We start from the raw sequence: 17,787 nt of genomic DNA on the forward strand, positions 1-17,787 counted from the left end.
CATACCTTTACAAAACACTACTGTGTTGATGTGCATTCCAAACAGCAGGCAGCTGTTGGGCAGGCTGTTCTAAAAACACTTTTTCAGGTTTCTGCAGCTGGCACGGGCAACCGCAGCTAATGGAGGGACTGCTATATATTCTATGCAAAAGATATGAATTTAGCAGCCCACATGCCTCGAACTGAATATGCTACTTACCAGTATGCATCTGTTCTTGGCATGTAGGGCTGCTAACATTCATATCGCCCACCCTCCTCCCCGGTGCCTGTCGCAGCTGCAGACATACTCTTGCATTCAATCATTAGCATGGACATCCTTTACACTTTACACTCCATCTCTGTCACAATGGCTAAAAACAATCTGGGGATGGAGCCGATGCCCATGCGCACTGTAGTCCAGGGGAGGAGCCACCTATCTCAGGATACTTCGAAGACTCTTCCAGGACAACAATGTGCGATCATCCGGACCCAACACTAGGCGGCGATCTAATGCAAAAGATATGAATGTTAGCAGCCCTACATGCCAAGAACAGATGCATACTGGTAAGTAGCATATTCATTTCTTCCGCAGTTTGAGTCAGATGCGCTTGGCCGGGGCTCTGAGTCACACCTGTAGAAAAGTGCCCTTTTTACATGGTTACCGCCCACTTTTTGCCTGATATCTAATGAACTTTGACTGAACGTGCACTGGGTCTCTTCTGATCAGGTTTCCAGTACCTGTGTTCTTTCCTAAAACTGTACCTTTGTTTCCACAATTGGCACACCTCTGGTCCACATATAGGTGCCTGGTAAAAGTTACCTAAAAGGTACCACATGTTGCCAGAGAGGGTCTCTAAGGTTTTAAGCATGTATTGTCCCACCCTCAGAGACCCCTCACCTCACACAACACTGCCATTGCAGACTGTATGCTTTGGTGTCGTCAAAACTGAAAATTCTACATGGCACACATCCCTGTGTGCCTTGTCCACAAACGCTGCCTGTGGCATAGGCAAATCACCCCTCTAGCAGGCCTCGCAGCTCTAAGGCTGAGTGCACTATATCACAGGTGAGGGCATGGCTGCATGAGCAATATGCCCCACCAGTGTTTAAGTACATTATTTGACATTGTAAGTGTAATGAAGCCATATTGAATACATGGGGTGGGAGTTTGTCATTACGAACTCTGCAGCTCCATGATTGCTTTACTGAATACTAAGATGTTTGGTATCAAGCTTCTCAGCACAATAAACCCACACTGATCCCAATGTTGGATTTTTGTAAAATGCACTCTGGGCATCTTAGAGATGCCCCTGAAAAAAAAACAACTCCCTCAAGTCCAGCTGACTGGTCTGCACCAGCCTGCCACACGCACATGTTTCTGACCCCCTGACGTGAGAGCCCTTATGCTCTCTTGGGGTCAGGGACAAAGCCTGCTCTGGGTGGAGGTGCTTAACACCTACGACCAAGTAGGAACAGCATTCAGTGCAGTGAGCCTCAAAGGCTTCCTGCCCACTCTGGGCAATAGCTTGCTTAATCTCCACAACGGCCCCATTAGCGGGAATGCCTGGCTTCACCTTGGAGGTGCCCAGGAGGGACCATCTCACAGGGGAAAGCCAGGACGGGTTCCCCAGCGGTAAACAGCGCCAGGACACTCCGAGATGGAGTAACAGTGCGCTTTACAAGTATACTTACCTACCTTTGATATGCTAACCATGGCCCCTCCACCCAGTGGAGATGCCTCGGCCCTGTCCAGAAGAATCCAACTACAAGAAATCCAGATTCAGCTGGAACCAGGGCCTCGGCCTTTGTTTGAGTGGCTCACCTGTCCAATGAACTTTTCCCAGTGATCTTGACCACCAATCCAGTGTTGGCCGACCTCTCCTGGAGCCCACGAAGACGCCTGCAGTCTCATCACGAAGGGTCCCCCTGACCGCGCCCAGCTCTAGTAAAGAAATCCGACACCTAAAGGCACCTATGCATCCCCAGCCCCGACTCTGAGGAGCCCTGTCAAAGGTGCCCAGGCATCTACCGACACCTCAACCTACCTGCCCACTTTCATTCCGCCTTCTGGTCTGAGCCTGCAGCCTCTTTGTGTGCCCGAGATTCCCCTTTACTTGCATTGACCGCCCATCCCTGATTTGCACCCTGCATCCGGCTGCCCCCCTGTGCCGCTAGTGCTGTATTACTGATGCTGCTTTGTGCCCCCCATGCTTGCTTTAACCCCTGGGCTTGTGCCCTTAAACCACGGGTACTTACCTGCAAACTGCAACTCTTGTGGGTGCCCCTAGTCTCCATTAACTAACATTGGGCCCGGTGACCTCTGCACCCGGCCGTCCCAGTGCTGCTGGTGGTGCAGTATCTTCCTTGATCTGACCCTTGCCCAGTGTTGGTCCAAACTCCTGAAGATTGGATGTGCAAGTTGAATACTTACCTGTAAATGCATATAACGGTTTTCCTTTCATATGACTGCATTGCATTTCTATCTATTGCACTAAATGTCTCTTAGATTTGCTAAGCTTGCTATTGTTTGATTGACATCCCAAAATTATTTTTAATACTCCTGTAGAGTATTTCCCTGCCTTTGCAACACAATACCTATTGCACTTGAAAAGTATTGCTATTCTTGAACTGTTACTTACCTGCAACTGGGTTCCTCTTGGTTCTAAAATAAAATAACAAAAGTAATAACTTTTTATGCAAAACAATTGGTCTTGGATTCGTTGAGTGTGTGTAATCATTTCTTGCCTGTGTGTACAACAAATGCTTAACACAGCCACCTGATAAGCTGAACTGCTCGACTACACTACCACAAAGAGCGCTTTTAGTATGATCTATTTAAGCCTCTGGGGTTCCACTGGACTCTGTGCACACTATACCATACTTTGGTATGGTATATACAGAGCCAGCTTCCTACAATTCCGCATGGCGATCTTCACCTGGGCCTCCCAAGTTCTCCTTTCCCGACAGCCTTAATACAATTCTTTGGTGCACCTTTTGTTTTTTCAACGCAGTTGTGGCTCCTCCTTCAGATTTGCATCGATCATGTTGTTGGTGACCTGCTCAGGCCTTGTCCCTCTCGGGCTGCTTTAACCAAGTCTCGTGCTTGAATGTTAAAATGGTAATGGAAAAGACACCTTTCCTGTACTGTTCACAGTACCATTGGAAGTGCTCTTGAAAATACCAGTACACTGTTTTTACCTGCCCCTTGACCATATTGATGCCTTCTGCTTCGCTTGCATTTCTTTCCAGTCGAAAGAGACCATCCAAAATTGTCTAGGCCGATGACTTGCATGGCATGCTATGAAACAGCAACGTGGCGTTGAAACCCTCAACATCTTTAGGGAAGAAGTTGGAGGGGATGAAGCAGATGAAGCAGATGAAAAAGTTACACCAGTCAGGCCGCAACCTTCAACCCAGAACCCGATTCCCTGTTGGACTCTAAGAACCAAACTTCAGCAGGCAACCTCAGCTCAACATCAGCATAGGACTGCAGTGAGTGTCACACTCAACCAGGCTCTCACTCCCCCTTTGGGGGCCGGGCATCACTGCCTCCCAGCCATGGCCAGCACTGACCTATGGCTTCAACCAAGCCAGTCAACTGCACCTTCAGGTGAATCCACGCTGCTTCTGAAGTACTCCTCTGAGCTGAAACACAGATTGAGATCGAAAGTGGCTTTGAAGCTGAAACAGAGCTCTGAATCCAGTCACGCTTTCACAGCAGACTCTGGAAGCCAGTAGCTTTCCACCTTAAAGTGCCTTCAGGAGGAGTTGGACTCTCAGCAGCAAAGGTTGTTTATTCACCCTGACACAGGCAAGATCATTGCTAAGTTCCCGCCACAGGTGCAGCAGACTCTCCTTCGTAAGATGCAGCTTACCTTTGAGGAGCGACTAACTTTGAATCCTTCACCGCCGCTAAAGCATAAAAATGATAAGGTAGGGCACTGGTTTGCTGCTCCCAAGGCCTACCCCTCCATCACTCCCTCTTCGTCTTCCTACCCTACCACCATTGCTGCCACTTCCTTCTCCACCACCACCACAGCGGCTCCTGCCCATTTTGCAACTAGGTTCTACCCATTCATCCTATGGGGACCGAAGCCTACCACCCTTGGGTCTCTCTGATGTTCCGTACGACCAAGATCCCCAGGATGATCCCTGGGATGATTAAGGAGTTGTCCCTCTAGGTCCCAATGACCCGGAATTGTACCTTGCCGAACCCTCCCCTCCAGAGGAAAGCCACCTAATACCATGAGATTACCCACGGAGCCGCCACCTTCCATACGATGAATCTACACACCATACCTGAAGTGGTAGATTTCTTGGCGGAAATGCTCTCCCACACTCAGTGAGCCACTCAATCTTGACGATGGTTAAGGACATGCCGAAGCCTATGTAGGAGGTGTTTAAGGACCCATTGAAGGCCAGAGTTGTCACCCAGGGGGTCTGACAATAAAGAGGCCAGCTCCCACCTGACTTCTGGTGGTGCTAGTCACCCGCAAACGAGCTAATGTCCAGGGCACTAGGGACGCCCTGCTCCCAGATTAAGAAAGTAGAAAGATTGAGTCGATGGGGCAAAGAGTTGCCTCGCACTCTGCGACTCGTTGGTGTAGTGCCAATTCTGTAGAGCTGTTGGGTAGGTATGACCATGCCCAATGGGGGAGCTCTTACAACTTTAAATTTACTGCGCTCTGGCCAAGAAACAGCCTCTCAAGAGCTTATTCCACCAGACCTAAGGCTGCGTCCACTGTGTTGCTCCAGTCCTTGACATTTGACAGGCAGCAACATGGGCATCACAGCACACGTTCTGTAAGCACTACTGCCTGGACAGTAAAGTCCGCAGGGACAGCCTTTTTGCCCCCTCTGCCCTGTAGGAACTTACTGGTCCAGCCTGGTTTGCAGTCCCTCCTCCAGGTATGGTATTGCTTGGATATCTATTCAAAGATAAGGAATCTGCGGCTAGATGTCTCCATCAGATGGACGAGTTACTTGGCTTCGGCTACACCATATCTGGTAGAGACATGATTTAGCCGCAGGTTCCTTACTGACCCACCCATTTTAAGGGTCAAGGATGATCCCTTTCTCGGACCTAGTTGTTCTAAACACACCACTCAGTTAACTTTATGGCTCCACGCTCCTGGCGTAAAAAGTTGAAAAAAAGTAACTGGCGTCAGCGTGCTGAGATGGCGCCGATATAGGTGACGTAGATGTAATTATTGGCGCTGACGACGCCACCTATCAGCGAGCAAGTGTATTGCTTGAGCAAAAGATTTCCTAATCCAACCTCATGCCTGGAAAATTCTATGTTAAGGAATCTGTGGCTAGATCTTGTCTACCAGATAAGGTGTTACCAAAGGTAAGTAACTTTTCCGTTCATGCATATTCAAGTAGAGCCAAGAAGGTGGTGGTGATTTTTTTTTTCCCTCAGTTGTTTGTATTAGTCATTCATGCTGCAGATCGTAACTGCATAAATTCCTAAGCTTACTTTTGGTTTGTTGTCTTTGCTCCTCAGCCCCAGCAGTGGTGTCCTTGCTCCAGAACATGCAGCAGATCTTGGCACAGCTCCTGCAGACATCCCAACAGCAGCAGGTGCTCCTTGAGAGCCTCGCCAGTGACACCGTCACTCACCTACACCTCATCTCTGACAACCTAGTTCATGTGGGGGAAACTCTGCATGAGCTCCTCATCCGGGTACACAACTGTGATGACATCCAGTAAGGACCCCAAGAGACTCTAGTAGGATCTGATGGTGCAGATCTTCAAGAGGCGAGCCGGTGTTTGGGACAGTGATGGAACTATGATGCTATGGAAAGAATTCACCTAAATAGTATATAAGTCCTCGTTGAGCACTCACATGTAGTTGCAAGCTATGCATCCTAAAAGAATACCTGACGAACTCAATCCTTTTATAGCTTGGCTGTCCGACAAGACGGGAGAAGATGTACAGAGAACTAACCTTACATTTCAAGCCTAAAAATATAATTGTGTGAATAAGAATGTTGAGGATACCGGTCACAATCCTCCCTTTTCGACCTACTTCGTCCTCTGACCTTTCTCTCTTCCCCTCAAAAAAGGCACCTAGACAAGTTCCTAAGATAAATGACATTTGCAGGAAATGCTTTCCAGTGTCTGTGACATCACATTGTGTTTTGCGGCATAGAGAGCATAAACTGAGCAAGACAAATGATTGCTAGTTAGACCATTGGCATTATTGTTTCTCAAGAAAAACTAAACGTCTAAAAAAATGTAGTAATCTGGTGTTTCAAGAACAGAACTTTCATTTGTAAATGCAGTTTAGTTGGAATAACTACCCCAATAGCATTAAACACATTTTTGTTGTTGTGGTGGTAACTAATGTTTTAGGTGGTTATTAATATGCATGCATTTGTCATCTTTTAACTACCTCAATCCACAGACGTTTTACATGTTTTCTTGTATTCATGCTTGACCGTTTCTAACTAGACAATTTGCATCTATGTAGTCTCAACAGTTTCAATACTGTGAATGTGAGCCTCTGCAGGGCTGAAAAGCAGAGGAGCCATGGATGCAACACACACCATGTTTTCGATGGTGGGTCTGAGAAATAAGGTTAAAATGCTGCTGCGTCTACTGTAGCTCACGGTGTTTGGATAGAGAAAAAACTGCACAATCAAATTTAGCTAAAATGAGCTGCATCAAAATAAATGCATTTATGTCTAACGTATAGTAAGATAAAGGCTGTCAGTGTTTAGTTTTGTGTCTTTTTACTTTTAGGATTGCTGGAGACTTGGTCTATGTCTGACTGAGCTTTGTGCCTAAAGCCTCTCCCACCCAGAGAAGGTGCCCAAGGACTCACAACTAACTATCTCTTGAGTTCGTCGCCTTAGGGGCATAGAAGGCATCACCCATGTATACAAGTAGTATAAAAGGATCTCAGTTATGAATCAAAATACCTTTCATAAGTTTTTAGCCAAACGCATCAACTTGAATTGGTTCTAATGTAGTAGCTAGTGGGAACTTGTGTTCCAGTGTCTTTTGTGGTGCATGTTTTGTAAGTATTGATAACTTGCATGTTCAAGGCATGTGTGTCTGTAGATATAAATGCTTTACATGCTTCTGCCATCTAGTGTTGGGTCTGTATACATGTAAGTTGATTTTCTTCGGAGATGTCTTTCTAGTCGCGAGGTAGAGCGGCGACTCCTGGTGATAATAAGCTTGGGCATCGACTCCATATTTAGATTGTCCTCTCTCCACCATCTGGATCAGGTGTGTGTGTGCCACACACTTCTGTTCGACACTTTGGTGTTCTTTTTGGTTCATTCATAACCTTCCCCATCATCAGAATTGTTTCTGATCGCGTTTCCAGTTTCCCTTCCGTATCATTGTTTACTTTACACTTTCGATCGAGCAGAGTTCGTCTCAAATGCGGCTAGCCCAGGGCCTTGCCCTTCAGGCCTCCTTCAGTCTCCATCGCATCTTTCAAGAACGCCTTGCTGGTGATGGAACAGACGCCCTTCCGTTACTGTCCTCGCTGCTATGTGAAGTCCCCTCGGGCTGACTTACATTAGGTCTGTCATTTTGTCACCAGATCACAGCGAGGCCGATTGCGGCATATGCCGCTCCTTCTGCTCCAAGAAATCGATTCGAGACCATCGCACACATCGGCTCAAGATGTCGTGGAGGAGCACAGCGACGTCTAAGCTGAGGAACACCCCCAACCATAGGCTGCACAGGAAGTGGCTTTTTCTGTCGAAGGCAGCTCCAGATCAGATTTTGAAGTGACCCAGGAAATGGAGGACATTACACCTTCTCAACAATCTGTGAGTAAAGTACCCACTCCCTCTCCACGCCATTACAAACAGCCTTTGGTTAGGACATGCAGCCCCTGTGCTATTTTCAAACAGACAAGGGGGCCCGAAATAATGGCCGAGGACCACGGGTAACCATTCTATTTCAAGGAACAAAGGTCCTAAGCAAATAATAACGTACACAAAATAATTAGAATGTAACCATAGATGGGTTACTCTAGCCATCCAGTGTCCATCCGGACAATGGAGTTTTATTTTTACAATGGAGAAAATAAAGTCAGAAATACTTTGAACAGCATAAATAGTGAGGCGCAAGCCTGTACCTTTAAAGAACCGGGAAGTGTGGGGGAATGGGGTAATACAGACAATCGAACCAAAACAGAAATACAGGCAAAGACTTTGAGCTTTGGCCACCTGCATTCAGTTTTAAATAACAGCAAGTTTTGACCAAAAATAGATACCACAACAGTTAACCACAATGGACATTTGTGGTTCTATTTAGAAATGTCGACGTTTCGATCCCTTGCTCATGGTAAACTGGGATCATCATAAGGACTAGAAAATAACATTTGCCTGGTTCAGAACATGTTTGTGCCAGTCGGCAGAAGTATCAAAAATTGAGTTTGTGAATTCGAAAAAGCCGGAATAAGATCGCCACAGCTCTCTAAGTAGCGTTAACAACATGAATGGTGTCCTGGAGGTAATGGAGGGAGAGGGCGGCCGCCGCTCTCCTCAGTACGCTCCTGTATCCGAGGTTGGGGATTGTTTGAGAGCCGTACCGTATTAGGTATAGGGCTTGCTCCTTAGGGTTGCGTGATGGCTGGAATCTGGAGACAGCAGCGATGTGCCGTTAGGTTCCTGGCGTGATAGCAGGTACCAGCGTACTGAGGAGAGCGGCGGCCACCCTCTCCCTCCATTACCTCCAGGACAACCATTCATGTTGTTATCGCTACTTACAGAGCTGTGGCGATCTTATTCCGGCTATTTCGAATGCACTCATCCGGACCCAACATTAGATGGCAGAAGTATGCAAAGCATGTGAATCTACAGCAGTACATGCCACGAACAGATGCTTACAGGGTAAGTAACATTTTTCTTATGTTTACGGTGTCATCTTAGATTAAGCTTGTCTCTTTTATTGAAACTGAGGGCAAGCTTTCAATGCAAAGGGTCACTCACTGTATCCTCGTTACATAATGGTACAGTTAGTATGGCAATGGTAGTGGTACAGGTGTAAGACATGGGAATCTGTTAGTCCATGGATTGAAAGAAGATTCTCAAACTCCTGCAAAACTGTGAATTCTGTAAGACTGTGAATTCTGCCTATCTCCTGAATAGCTCAACCTGGATCCTTGACAGATGTGTTAACTAATGCTGGGTCTTCTGCTTACTATTTCTGGAAAAGAGTTTGGAAAAGGCAGTTGACAGCCAGATTTAATGCAAAATGAAGAGCAGTGCTCTCATTCAGAGTTATCAGACCAGGATAATATACCAGTGCAACAATGCACTACTAAAAATTCAAGTAATTGGGGGCATACTTCAGATCATCTATGTAGAACAAATCATAGTTTCTCCACATCAGATGGGTACTGCACCACTCCTGTATTTGTGTAGCTCCTTCCTATTGGTTATGCCTTCAGGTTGCCAAGCCCCCCTCCCCCCCCCCCCCCCAAGAAATGAGGTAGTTTTGCTGTAGGTAATTTTTAAGTCTCCACCGTACGATTTGGGCCTTTTCCAGTTGCAGCCACTACGCCTACCCACGCAAGTTAGGTACCATTTTTATCAGGAGACCTGGGGGAACGCTGGGTGGGAGGAAATTTGAGGATCCACGCAGATTCCACAACTTTCCACACAGAAATGTGAGAAGAAAGCACATTTTTTTGCGAAATTTGAGGTTTGCAGTGGATTCTGGGTAAGAGAATGATGAGGGACCCATGCAAGCCATACCTTGCTGGACTCCCCCGGGTCTCTAGTTTCCAGAAATGTATGGGTTAGGTTGGTTTCCCTACATGGCCGCCGAGCCCCGGGCCAAAAACGCACAGGAACCCCCATGCAAAACCAGGTTTGTGATAAGTCATTTTAATGTCGCCTCATTAGGTTTTGGGCCCTTGCCTGTTGCGGGTCCTTGAGCCACCCACGCAAGTGAGGTAACATTTTTATCGGGAGTCCTGGGGGAACGCTGGATGGGAGGAAAATTGTGTGAGCCCAGTGATGTCATGCTTTCCCTCACAAAAATGTGTGAAAAAACAAATTTTTTCAGTTAAATTGATGGTTTGCAAGGGATTCTGGGTAAAAGAACGTTAGGGGATCCACGCAAGCCATAACTCCTTAGAAGCCTCCGGGTGTCTAGTTTTCAGAAGTGTATGGGTTTGATAGGTTTCCCAAGATAGCCGCCAAGCACAGGACCAAAAAACCAGGTGACCTCCCTTACAAAACCACATTTTTTTGACTTAATTATGTTTTCAGTTCTACAGAGTGAGATTTTTGGGACAATATTGCATGGAAATTGTGACAGACAATTTCAAGTTTACAGGACATAGTGGATAAAAAAATTATTTAGAATTCACAAGAGACATCACCATATACTCCCATGGTTTACCAATAATATCTTCATTTAGTAAGTTATTTATAGCTGTAATGTACACCTTAACAGAGTTACTTAAAAGTCAAACATTCCGGCACAGCTATCTATTCCTCAAACACACACACACATACTGGGTGGATTTGGCACGAGAGCAAGTGATGGCTCAGTACATAACATTTTATTAACAAGATATTTCACAGAAATGAAATGCTCGGTCAATAAATAAATGCATAAAAACCGAACCAGTGACTCGCAACTCGTGAGCCGTAAAGCCATGACAAGGCACCAACTGTTTTACAGGCCATTCACGCACCTTTCACACCAGATACACACCAGACCATTAACACCATCCGGGAGCAAAAGCAACAAATTACAATATTCACAAAAAGGGACAAGGTACACCCTGCTTCAGAAAGAGAAAAAAGTCACATTTTAATGCACAGCCATCTAATCCGCAAGCACACACACATACTGGTTGGATTTGGCACGAGGGTGAGTGATGATTCAGTATATACAATTGTATTAGCAAGTTATTTCGCAAAAATGAAATGCACTGTTAATACTTCAAAAGAGAAGAAACTGAACCATTGACTCGCAGCTCGTGAGCTGTAAAGCCACGTCAAGGCACCAACCTCTTTACAGGCCATTCATACACCTTTCATACGTGTGACACATACAAAACATTCACACTGCCAGCCACGAGCCCATCACATTATTCACATCAGCAGACAGCGCCATTCAAGGGCCCAACACTTTCACTCGCCCACTTTCCTGACACAGCAACTACACAAAGTGATGGACTGCGTGGAGTGGCACTCAATCAATCAATCAATCATGGACATTTATATAGCGCACTACTTACCCGGAGGGTCTCAAGGCGCTTGGGAGGGGGGGGTGCTGCTGCTACTGCTCGAAAAGCCAGGTCTTGAGCTTCTTCCTGAAGGAAAGGTGGTCTTGGGTCAGGCGCAGGTCGGTCGGGAGGGAGTTCCAGGTCTTGGCGGCCAGGTGGGAGAAGGACCTTCCTCCTGTTGTCGATCTTCGGATGCGGGGGACGGCGGCGAGGGCGTGACTGGCTGATCGGAGGTGGCGTTTGGGAGCGTAGAAGTTGATGCGGTTGTTGAGGTAGCTCGGGCCTTGGTCGTGTAGGGCTTTGTGTGCGTGGGTGAGGAGACGGACGGTGATTCTCTTGTTGACGGGGAGCCAGTGCAGGTCTCTCAGATGTCCGGAGATGTGGCTGCGTCGGGGGATGTCGAGGATGAGTCTGGCTGAGGCGTTCTGGATCCGCTGGAGTCTCTTCTGGAGCTTGGCGGTGGTTCCGGCGTAGAGGGCGTTGCCGTAGTCCAGTCGGCTGGTGACGAGGGCCTGGGTGACCGTCTTCCTGGTCTCGGTGGGGATCCACCGGAAGATCTTTCGTAGCATGCGCAGGATGTTGAAGCATGACGAGGAGACGGCGTTGACTTGTCTGGTCATGGAGAGGGAGGAGTCCAGGATGAAGCCCAGGTTGCGTGCGTGGTCTGTCGATGTGGGTGCGGAGCCCAGGGCGGGGGGCCACCAGGAGGAGTCCCAGGCGGAGGGCGAGGAGCCCAGGATGAGGACTTCCGTCTTGTCTGAGTTGAGTTTCAAGCGGCTGGTCGTCATCCATTCGGCTACGGCTTTCATCCCTTCGTGAAGGTTGGCTCTGGAAGCGGCGGGGTCGTTGGTCAGTGAGAGGATCAGCTGGGTGTCATCGGCGTAGGAGATGATCTTCAGGTTGTGTTGGCGTGCGATGGGCGCGAGGGGGCTCATGTAGACGTTGAAGAGGGTGGGGCTCAGCGAGGATCCTTGAGGGACGCCGCAGATGACTTCGGTGGCCTCTGACTTGTACGGTGGTAGACGGACTCTCTGTGTTCTTCCGTCGAGGAAGGAGACGATCCATTCAAGTGCCTTCTCTTGAATTCCGACGTTGCTGAGGCGTTGCACTAGGGTGCGGTGGCAGACAGTGTCGAATGCGACGGAGAGGTCTAGGAGGATGAGGGCCGCTGTTTCTCCGTTGTCCATCAGGGCTCGGATGTCATCGGTGGCAGCGATGAGGGCGGTCTCGGTGCTGTGGTTGGCTCGGAAGCCAGACTGTGACGGGTCGAGGGATCCTAGCAGCTAGCAGTGTGTTTAGTAACCAACAGAAAGTAAATACTCACACACCGCCAGCTGAACGCCAGTCCACCCACACCACCAGCCAAGCTCCAGTCCACACACACCGCCAACCAAGCACCAATCCACACACACACAGCCAGCCAAACACCAATCCTTGCACTCTGCCAGCCAAGCACCAGTCCATGCACACCGCCAGCCAAGCGCCACTGCACGCACACCGCCATCCAAACACCAGTGCACGCACACCGCCAGCCAAGCACCAATCCATACACTCTGCCAGCCAAGCTCCAGTCCACGCACACCGCCAGCCAAGCACCAATCCTTGCACTCCACCAGGCAAGCGCCAGTCCACGCACACCGCCAGCCAACCACCTATCCTTGCACTCCACCAGCCAAGCAAAAATCCACGCACACCCCCAGCCAAACACCAATCCATGCACACCGCCATCCAAGCACCAGCCTGCACACACCGCCATCGCATTTAGATTTTTTTTTTTAAATAACACAAACCAATTGCAAATACCTACAAATCTGCTAACACAAATTCTAAAACTAAATACATTGCACTAATGCCAACCATGAAACAGACTAAAAAATAATACAGAATACAGACCAGGCAGTTCACTTTACCGCTCATTGAAACTCCCAAAACTTCTTATGCGTGTGGTACGATTAAAAAACAAGCTGACACACACAATCCAGGATTAGAAGGACAGTCGGGGCAGTACATAAGAGTCTCCCTCCGCACGCCTCTTCGCCAACAGACTCTACATCTTCTAGTGGGAAAGTCTTTTGAGGATGTGGGAGGAATGTATTCAGGAAAGTGGCGATCTTTCAGTCTAGCCACATCCTCAACCACTCCAACTCTAGGAACACTTGCCTGTTCCACTAGAACAAGGCTGCCTATTATAGACTCCTGAAACTTAACAAAAGGCATCTTTGACTCAGGACAAGAATTCTGGAACACAACAAAAGCATTAAAGGTTGCCAAGTGGAAAAGATGGATAGCCAACTTCTTATACCAAATGTAAGAGACTTTCGAAGAGCTGCATAAGGTTCCACCTCTGATCTACTCTGTTAACACTACCCATGTGCCTATTATAGTTAAAATGCACACAGGTTTGCGCACTTCAGCACCCTAACCCCAAACAGGCACAGATGCAGTGCTTTCATCATGGATGGTAGTCAGCATGTACACATCTCTCCTGTCTGAAAACTTCACAGCTAGAAGCTCCTCACATCGCAATGCACTAGATTGTCCCTGCAAAAGCCTTTTGCAAACAAGTTCTTTTGGGAAACCTTTATGGTTACCAGCGCATTGTGCCACAAGCAACATTGCCCACTTTGGCCAATTCCTTGAACAACCGCACACCAGTGTAGAAGTTATCTACATATAAATGGTGGCGTTTGTTAAATAATCGTCTACCAAGTTCCCACACAATTTTCTCAGTCACTCCAAAAGTGGAAGGACAACCAGGAGGGTTAATGCTGGACTCCTTACCGGTGTACACCCTGAAATTACAGACATATCCAGTCCCACTGTCACACAGCATATACAGTTTAATTCCATAGCGAGCCCTCTTACTAGGAATATATTGCCTAAAAACCAAGCGGCCCTTGAACAATACCAAAGACTCATCCGCTGCTATTTCTTTACCAGGAGCAAAGATCTCAGAAAAACGATCAACAAAGTGATCAAGAACAGGCCGAATCTTAAAAAGACGGTCACAATCAGGGTGATCTCGTGGCAACGCTAAACCTTTTTCAACACATCATCAATCTTCAATGCATCATCCGAAGCAGAAGCAAATACCGATCACGACTCATGACTGCTGGAAATATAGCTGTTGCCATCAAGGGACTAGTGGACCAATATGAAGACATTGATGGCTTCCTTAGCAAAGCCATCAAAAAAGTTAATCCCAAAAACTTCTTCATCTCTTCAACATTTGTGGGAGTCCACCGGGTAGCTCTAGAATGGGGCTTAAGGCTGGCACTGTTGTCCTTCAAAAACTGTTCTGCATACAAATTAGTTTACTCCACAATCTCTGCCAAAAACACATCATCCATAAACCACTGAAAAAAAAATGTTCGGCAGAAAATTCTCAGTATTCACTCTACTCCCTGGAACACCAGTAAAATCTGGCAATGCCGGTTGCACCATGCCTGGGGCAACCCAAAGGCCATCCCTTTCAACGGGAAGTGCAGCCGCCCCAGCCTGCAAGCCCAGATGCCTCTTGCTGCACTACACCAACGGGAAGCCTAGCAGCCTCAGATACTTCTTGCTGCACAACACCAACGGTAAACCTAGCATCCCCAGAGGCCTCTTGCCGCACTACACCAACGGGAAGCCTAGCAGCCTCAGATGCTTCTTGCTGCATTACACCAACGGGAAACCTAGCAGCCCCAGATGCCTCTTGCCGCACTACACCAATGGTAAGCCTAGCAGCCCCAGATGCCTCTTGCTGCACTACACCAACAGGAAGCCTAGCAGCACCAGATGCCTCTTGCCGCACCACAGCAATGTGAAGCCTTTTGGGCGCAGCCTGCAGCCCAGATGCCTCTTGCCGACGTACACCAAAGGGAAACCTTGCGGCCCTAGGCCAACTACCGGCACATCAATGTCCTCCTCTAACACAGGCACTTCATCAGCACTAGAAGAAGCTTCATCATTCGATGATTCCATGCGAAGAGAAAACTCACTGCCTGAATCTTCTCCACCTCTGGCTCCGAATCGGAGTCAATCTCTCAACCATGGTCAGAGGAAGACTCAAAAAGCATACCAACAACCTGCTGAGCAGTAATCCTGCGACTAGCCATTATCCTTACAAAGAAAGAAGACTGCACAAACAAGTGAACAACAACCAACACTGTGCAAAGTAAGTAGTAAACAAGGTAAGGCTTTCACACAAAGAACTACACACTCCAAAACAATATAACTCTTACCAAAGATAGCTACACTCACCAGCACCTACTCTGCTGAGACCCAGCAAAAAGAAATATCCCACTAGAAAGAAAAAAAAAAAAGTACACATTAGACAACAAAGTACACATCCAGCACTAATGCAAAAAAGATTTTGACAATCAAAACACAGAGCCAAACAAACTGCTATAACTATACCTTTTACAAAAACACATTCATCTAGGGAAAGTAGTACAAAATACATTCACTTACCAAGCACATGCAACTACACAAGCTGCAAAACCAGCAGTAACAGAACTGCAACCTACAGCAATCTAAACAGCAAAAGCCTTGAACTAGAATGCAATAGAGAAAAAAAATTACTACTACATATAACAATTAAAAATATCGCACAAATTTGCCAACCAAATGGACATTCGGCCTGGTGGGCCTTTAAATAGGGCTGAGACCAATGGGGATTAGGTGAGGTTTTCCACCAAGACACTGGTTATATTTTTGGAAGTTTTTTTCTGCCTGCCCCCTTTGGTGCCAGTCGGTCTTTTTGTCCTTACTGTACCCCCCTCACACGGGGGCAGTAAGGACAAAAAAAGACCGACTGGCACCAAGGGGGGGGGGGAGGGGGGCGGGCAGTAAAAAACATCCAAAAACATAACCATAACCACCTTTGGAAGCGAGCCTTGCCCAAGGGCTCACTTCCACACACTACAAAACACAATCCCTAGGGCCTAGTGGGCCAGAAAGGCCAATAAACATAAAAAATGGGCCAATTCGTCCCCAAGGGGGTGGGGGTGGAGCAGAAAAACATTACAAAAAAATGTCCCCTCTAGGAAGCGACCCTTGCCCAAGGGGTCGCAGCCATTACAAACAAAAAAATCCCTGGTGCCTAGTGGCGTTTTTCTGGCCCCCCCAGGGGGCAAAAAGGCTGGAAAAAACTGACCTATTTGCCCCCAAGGGGGGCAGAAAATGTAAATCTACATTTGGCCCCCACCTGGAAGTGACCCTTGCCCAAGGGGTCAATTCCATTGCAATGAAAACAATACGTGGTGCCTAGTGGCATTTTCTGCCCCCCCTGGGGGCAAAACGGGCGAAAAAACGGGCCGATTTGTCCCCCAGGGGGGGCAGCAAATGTAAATCAAATTTTAGCCCCCACCTGGAAGTGACCCTTGCCCAAGGGGTCACTTCCTACATTTCTACAATAAAATCCCTGGTGCTAGTGGCGATTTTCTGCCCTGCCCCCCCCCCCCCGGGTGCAAAACGGCTGAAAAAACTGGCAGATTAAATCAAAACTAATTTTGGCCCCCACATGGAAGCGACCCTTGCCCAAGGGGTCGCTTCCAATGCAAAATAAATGCCCCTTAATATATCCCTGGTGCTAGTGGTGGTTTGCTGCTCTGCCCCCCCCCCCCCCCCCGGGGCAAACGGCCAAAAAAAGGGCCGATTTGCCCCCGGGGGAGCAGAAAATCAAGGACATAATTATACCCCACCTGGAAGCGACCCTTGCCCAAGGGGTCGCGTCCTACACTCTAAATTTAAATCCCTGGTGCTAGTGGGGGCATTTCCGCCGCACGATCCCGACGCTGTGCGCGATCGTGAGGCAGAAATGCTCTGCAAAGAGACATCAGGGGAGAGGAAAATCTCTTTCCTCTCCCCTGATGCCTCCTTGTGGCCCCAAACCCCTCCCAGACACGCAAACACAAACCTTTTTCCTCGACGCTCAGGAAAGAAATGGCTTCCCGAACGCCAGGGACTCCCTGATGACGTCAGCGCGCGCTGTGCGCGCTGACGTCATGGGATTCCCATGGGGGGGGGGGAGGGGAGCAGCGGAAGCTTTTCCGCTGCCATCCCCATACCTGCGGCCATGATCGGACACCCTCGGGGGGGGGGGGGTGCCAGTGCTTCCCCCGAGGGAGGGGCTTATGACGAGCTGGACTCGTCATCGGCACACGACCAGTGTGTGCCATGACGAGTCCAGCTCATAATCAGCAGGGAAGGGGTTAAAAATATTGGGAATGTTGACCTCCCATAACATTTAAGTTCTATACCAGGGAATCATAACGTGAAAAAAACGTTATTAGAAGTCACCTCATAAAAAAAAAAGTATAAAGCTTCCCCCTCAGATTCTCCTTCTATCGGAGACGTCAGCCCCCCCCCCCCCCTCCGACTCCCTGTTAGCCTACACAGCCCACAAGCTTGCCAATGATCAGGACACTGGTGACGCTCCACTCCTGAGCAAGGAGAGTAGGGAGATTGATGTGGCCTGTAAGCGTGTCGTGGCTTAGTCCTCCAGCCATTGGCAATTCACCAATTTTATTGGCCTGGCCTCCAGGTGCATCCGAGCTCACTAGGATGAAATGGAGGATCTTGTCCAACATCTCCCAGAGCAGTACCAGA

General features: G+C 48.1%; 1 protein-coding gene across 2 annotated transcripts in view; it reads left to right on the top strand.

Moving 5' to 3' along the window:
• Window positions 1-6,687, top strand: part of LOC144817814 (uncharacterized) — a 91,683-nt gene extending 84,996 nt beyond the window's left edge. For both annotated transcript variants that reach the window (XM_078674645.1, XM_078674644.1), the window contains one exon: window positions 5,485-6,687. In XM_078674645.1, the coding sequence (XP_078530771.1) occupies window positions 5,485-5,690 (206 nt within the window). In that variant the 3' untranslated portion in view covers window positions 5,691-6,687. The remainder of the gene's footprint in view (window positions 1-5,484) is intronic.
• The last annotated feature ends 11,100 nt before the right edge of the window (window positions 6,688-17,787 follow it).

Source organism: Lissotriton helveticus, chromosome 2_1 (genome assembly GCF_964261635.1).
Source record: "Lissotriton helveticus chromosome 2_1, aLisHel1.1, whole genome shotgun sequence".
Taxonomy (NCBI): domain Eukaryota; kingdom Metazoa; phylum Chordata; class Amphibia; order Caudata; family Salamandridae; genus Lissotriton; species Lissotriton helveticus.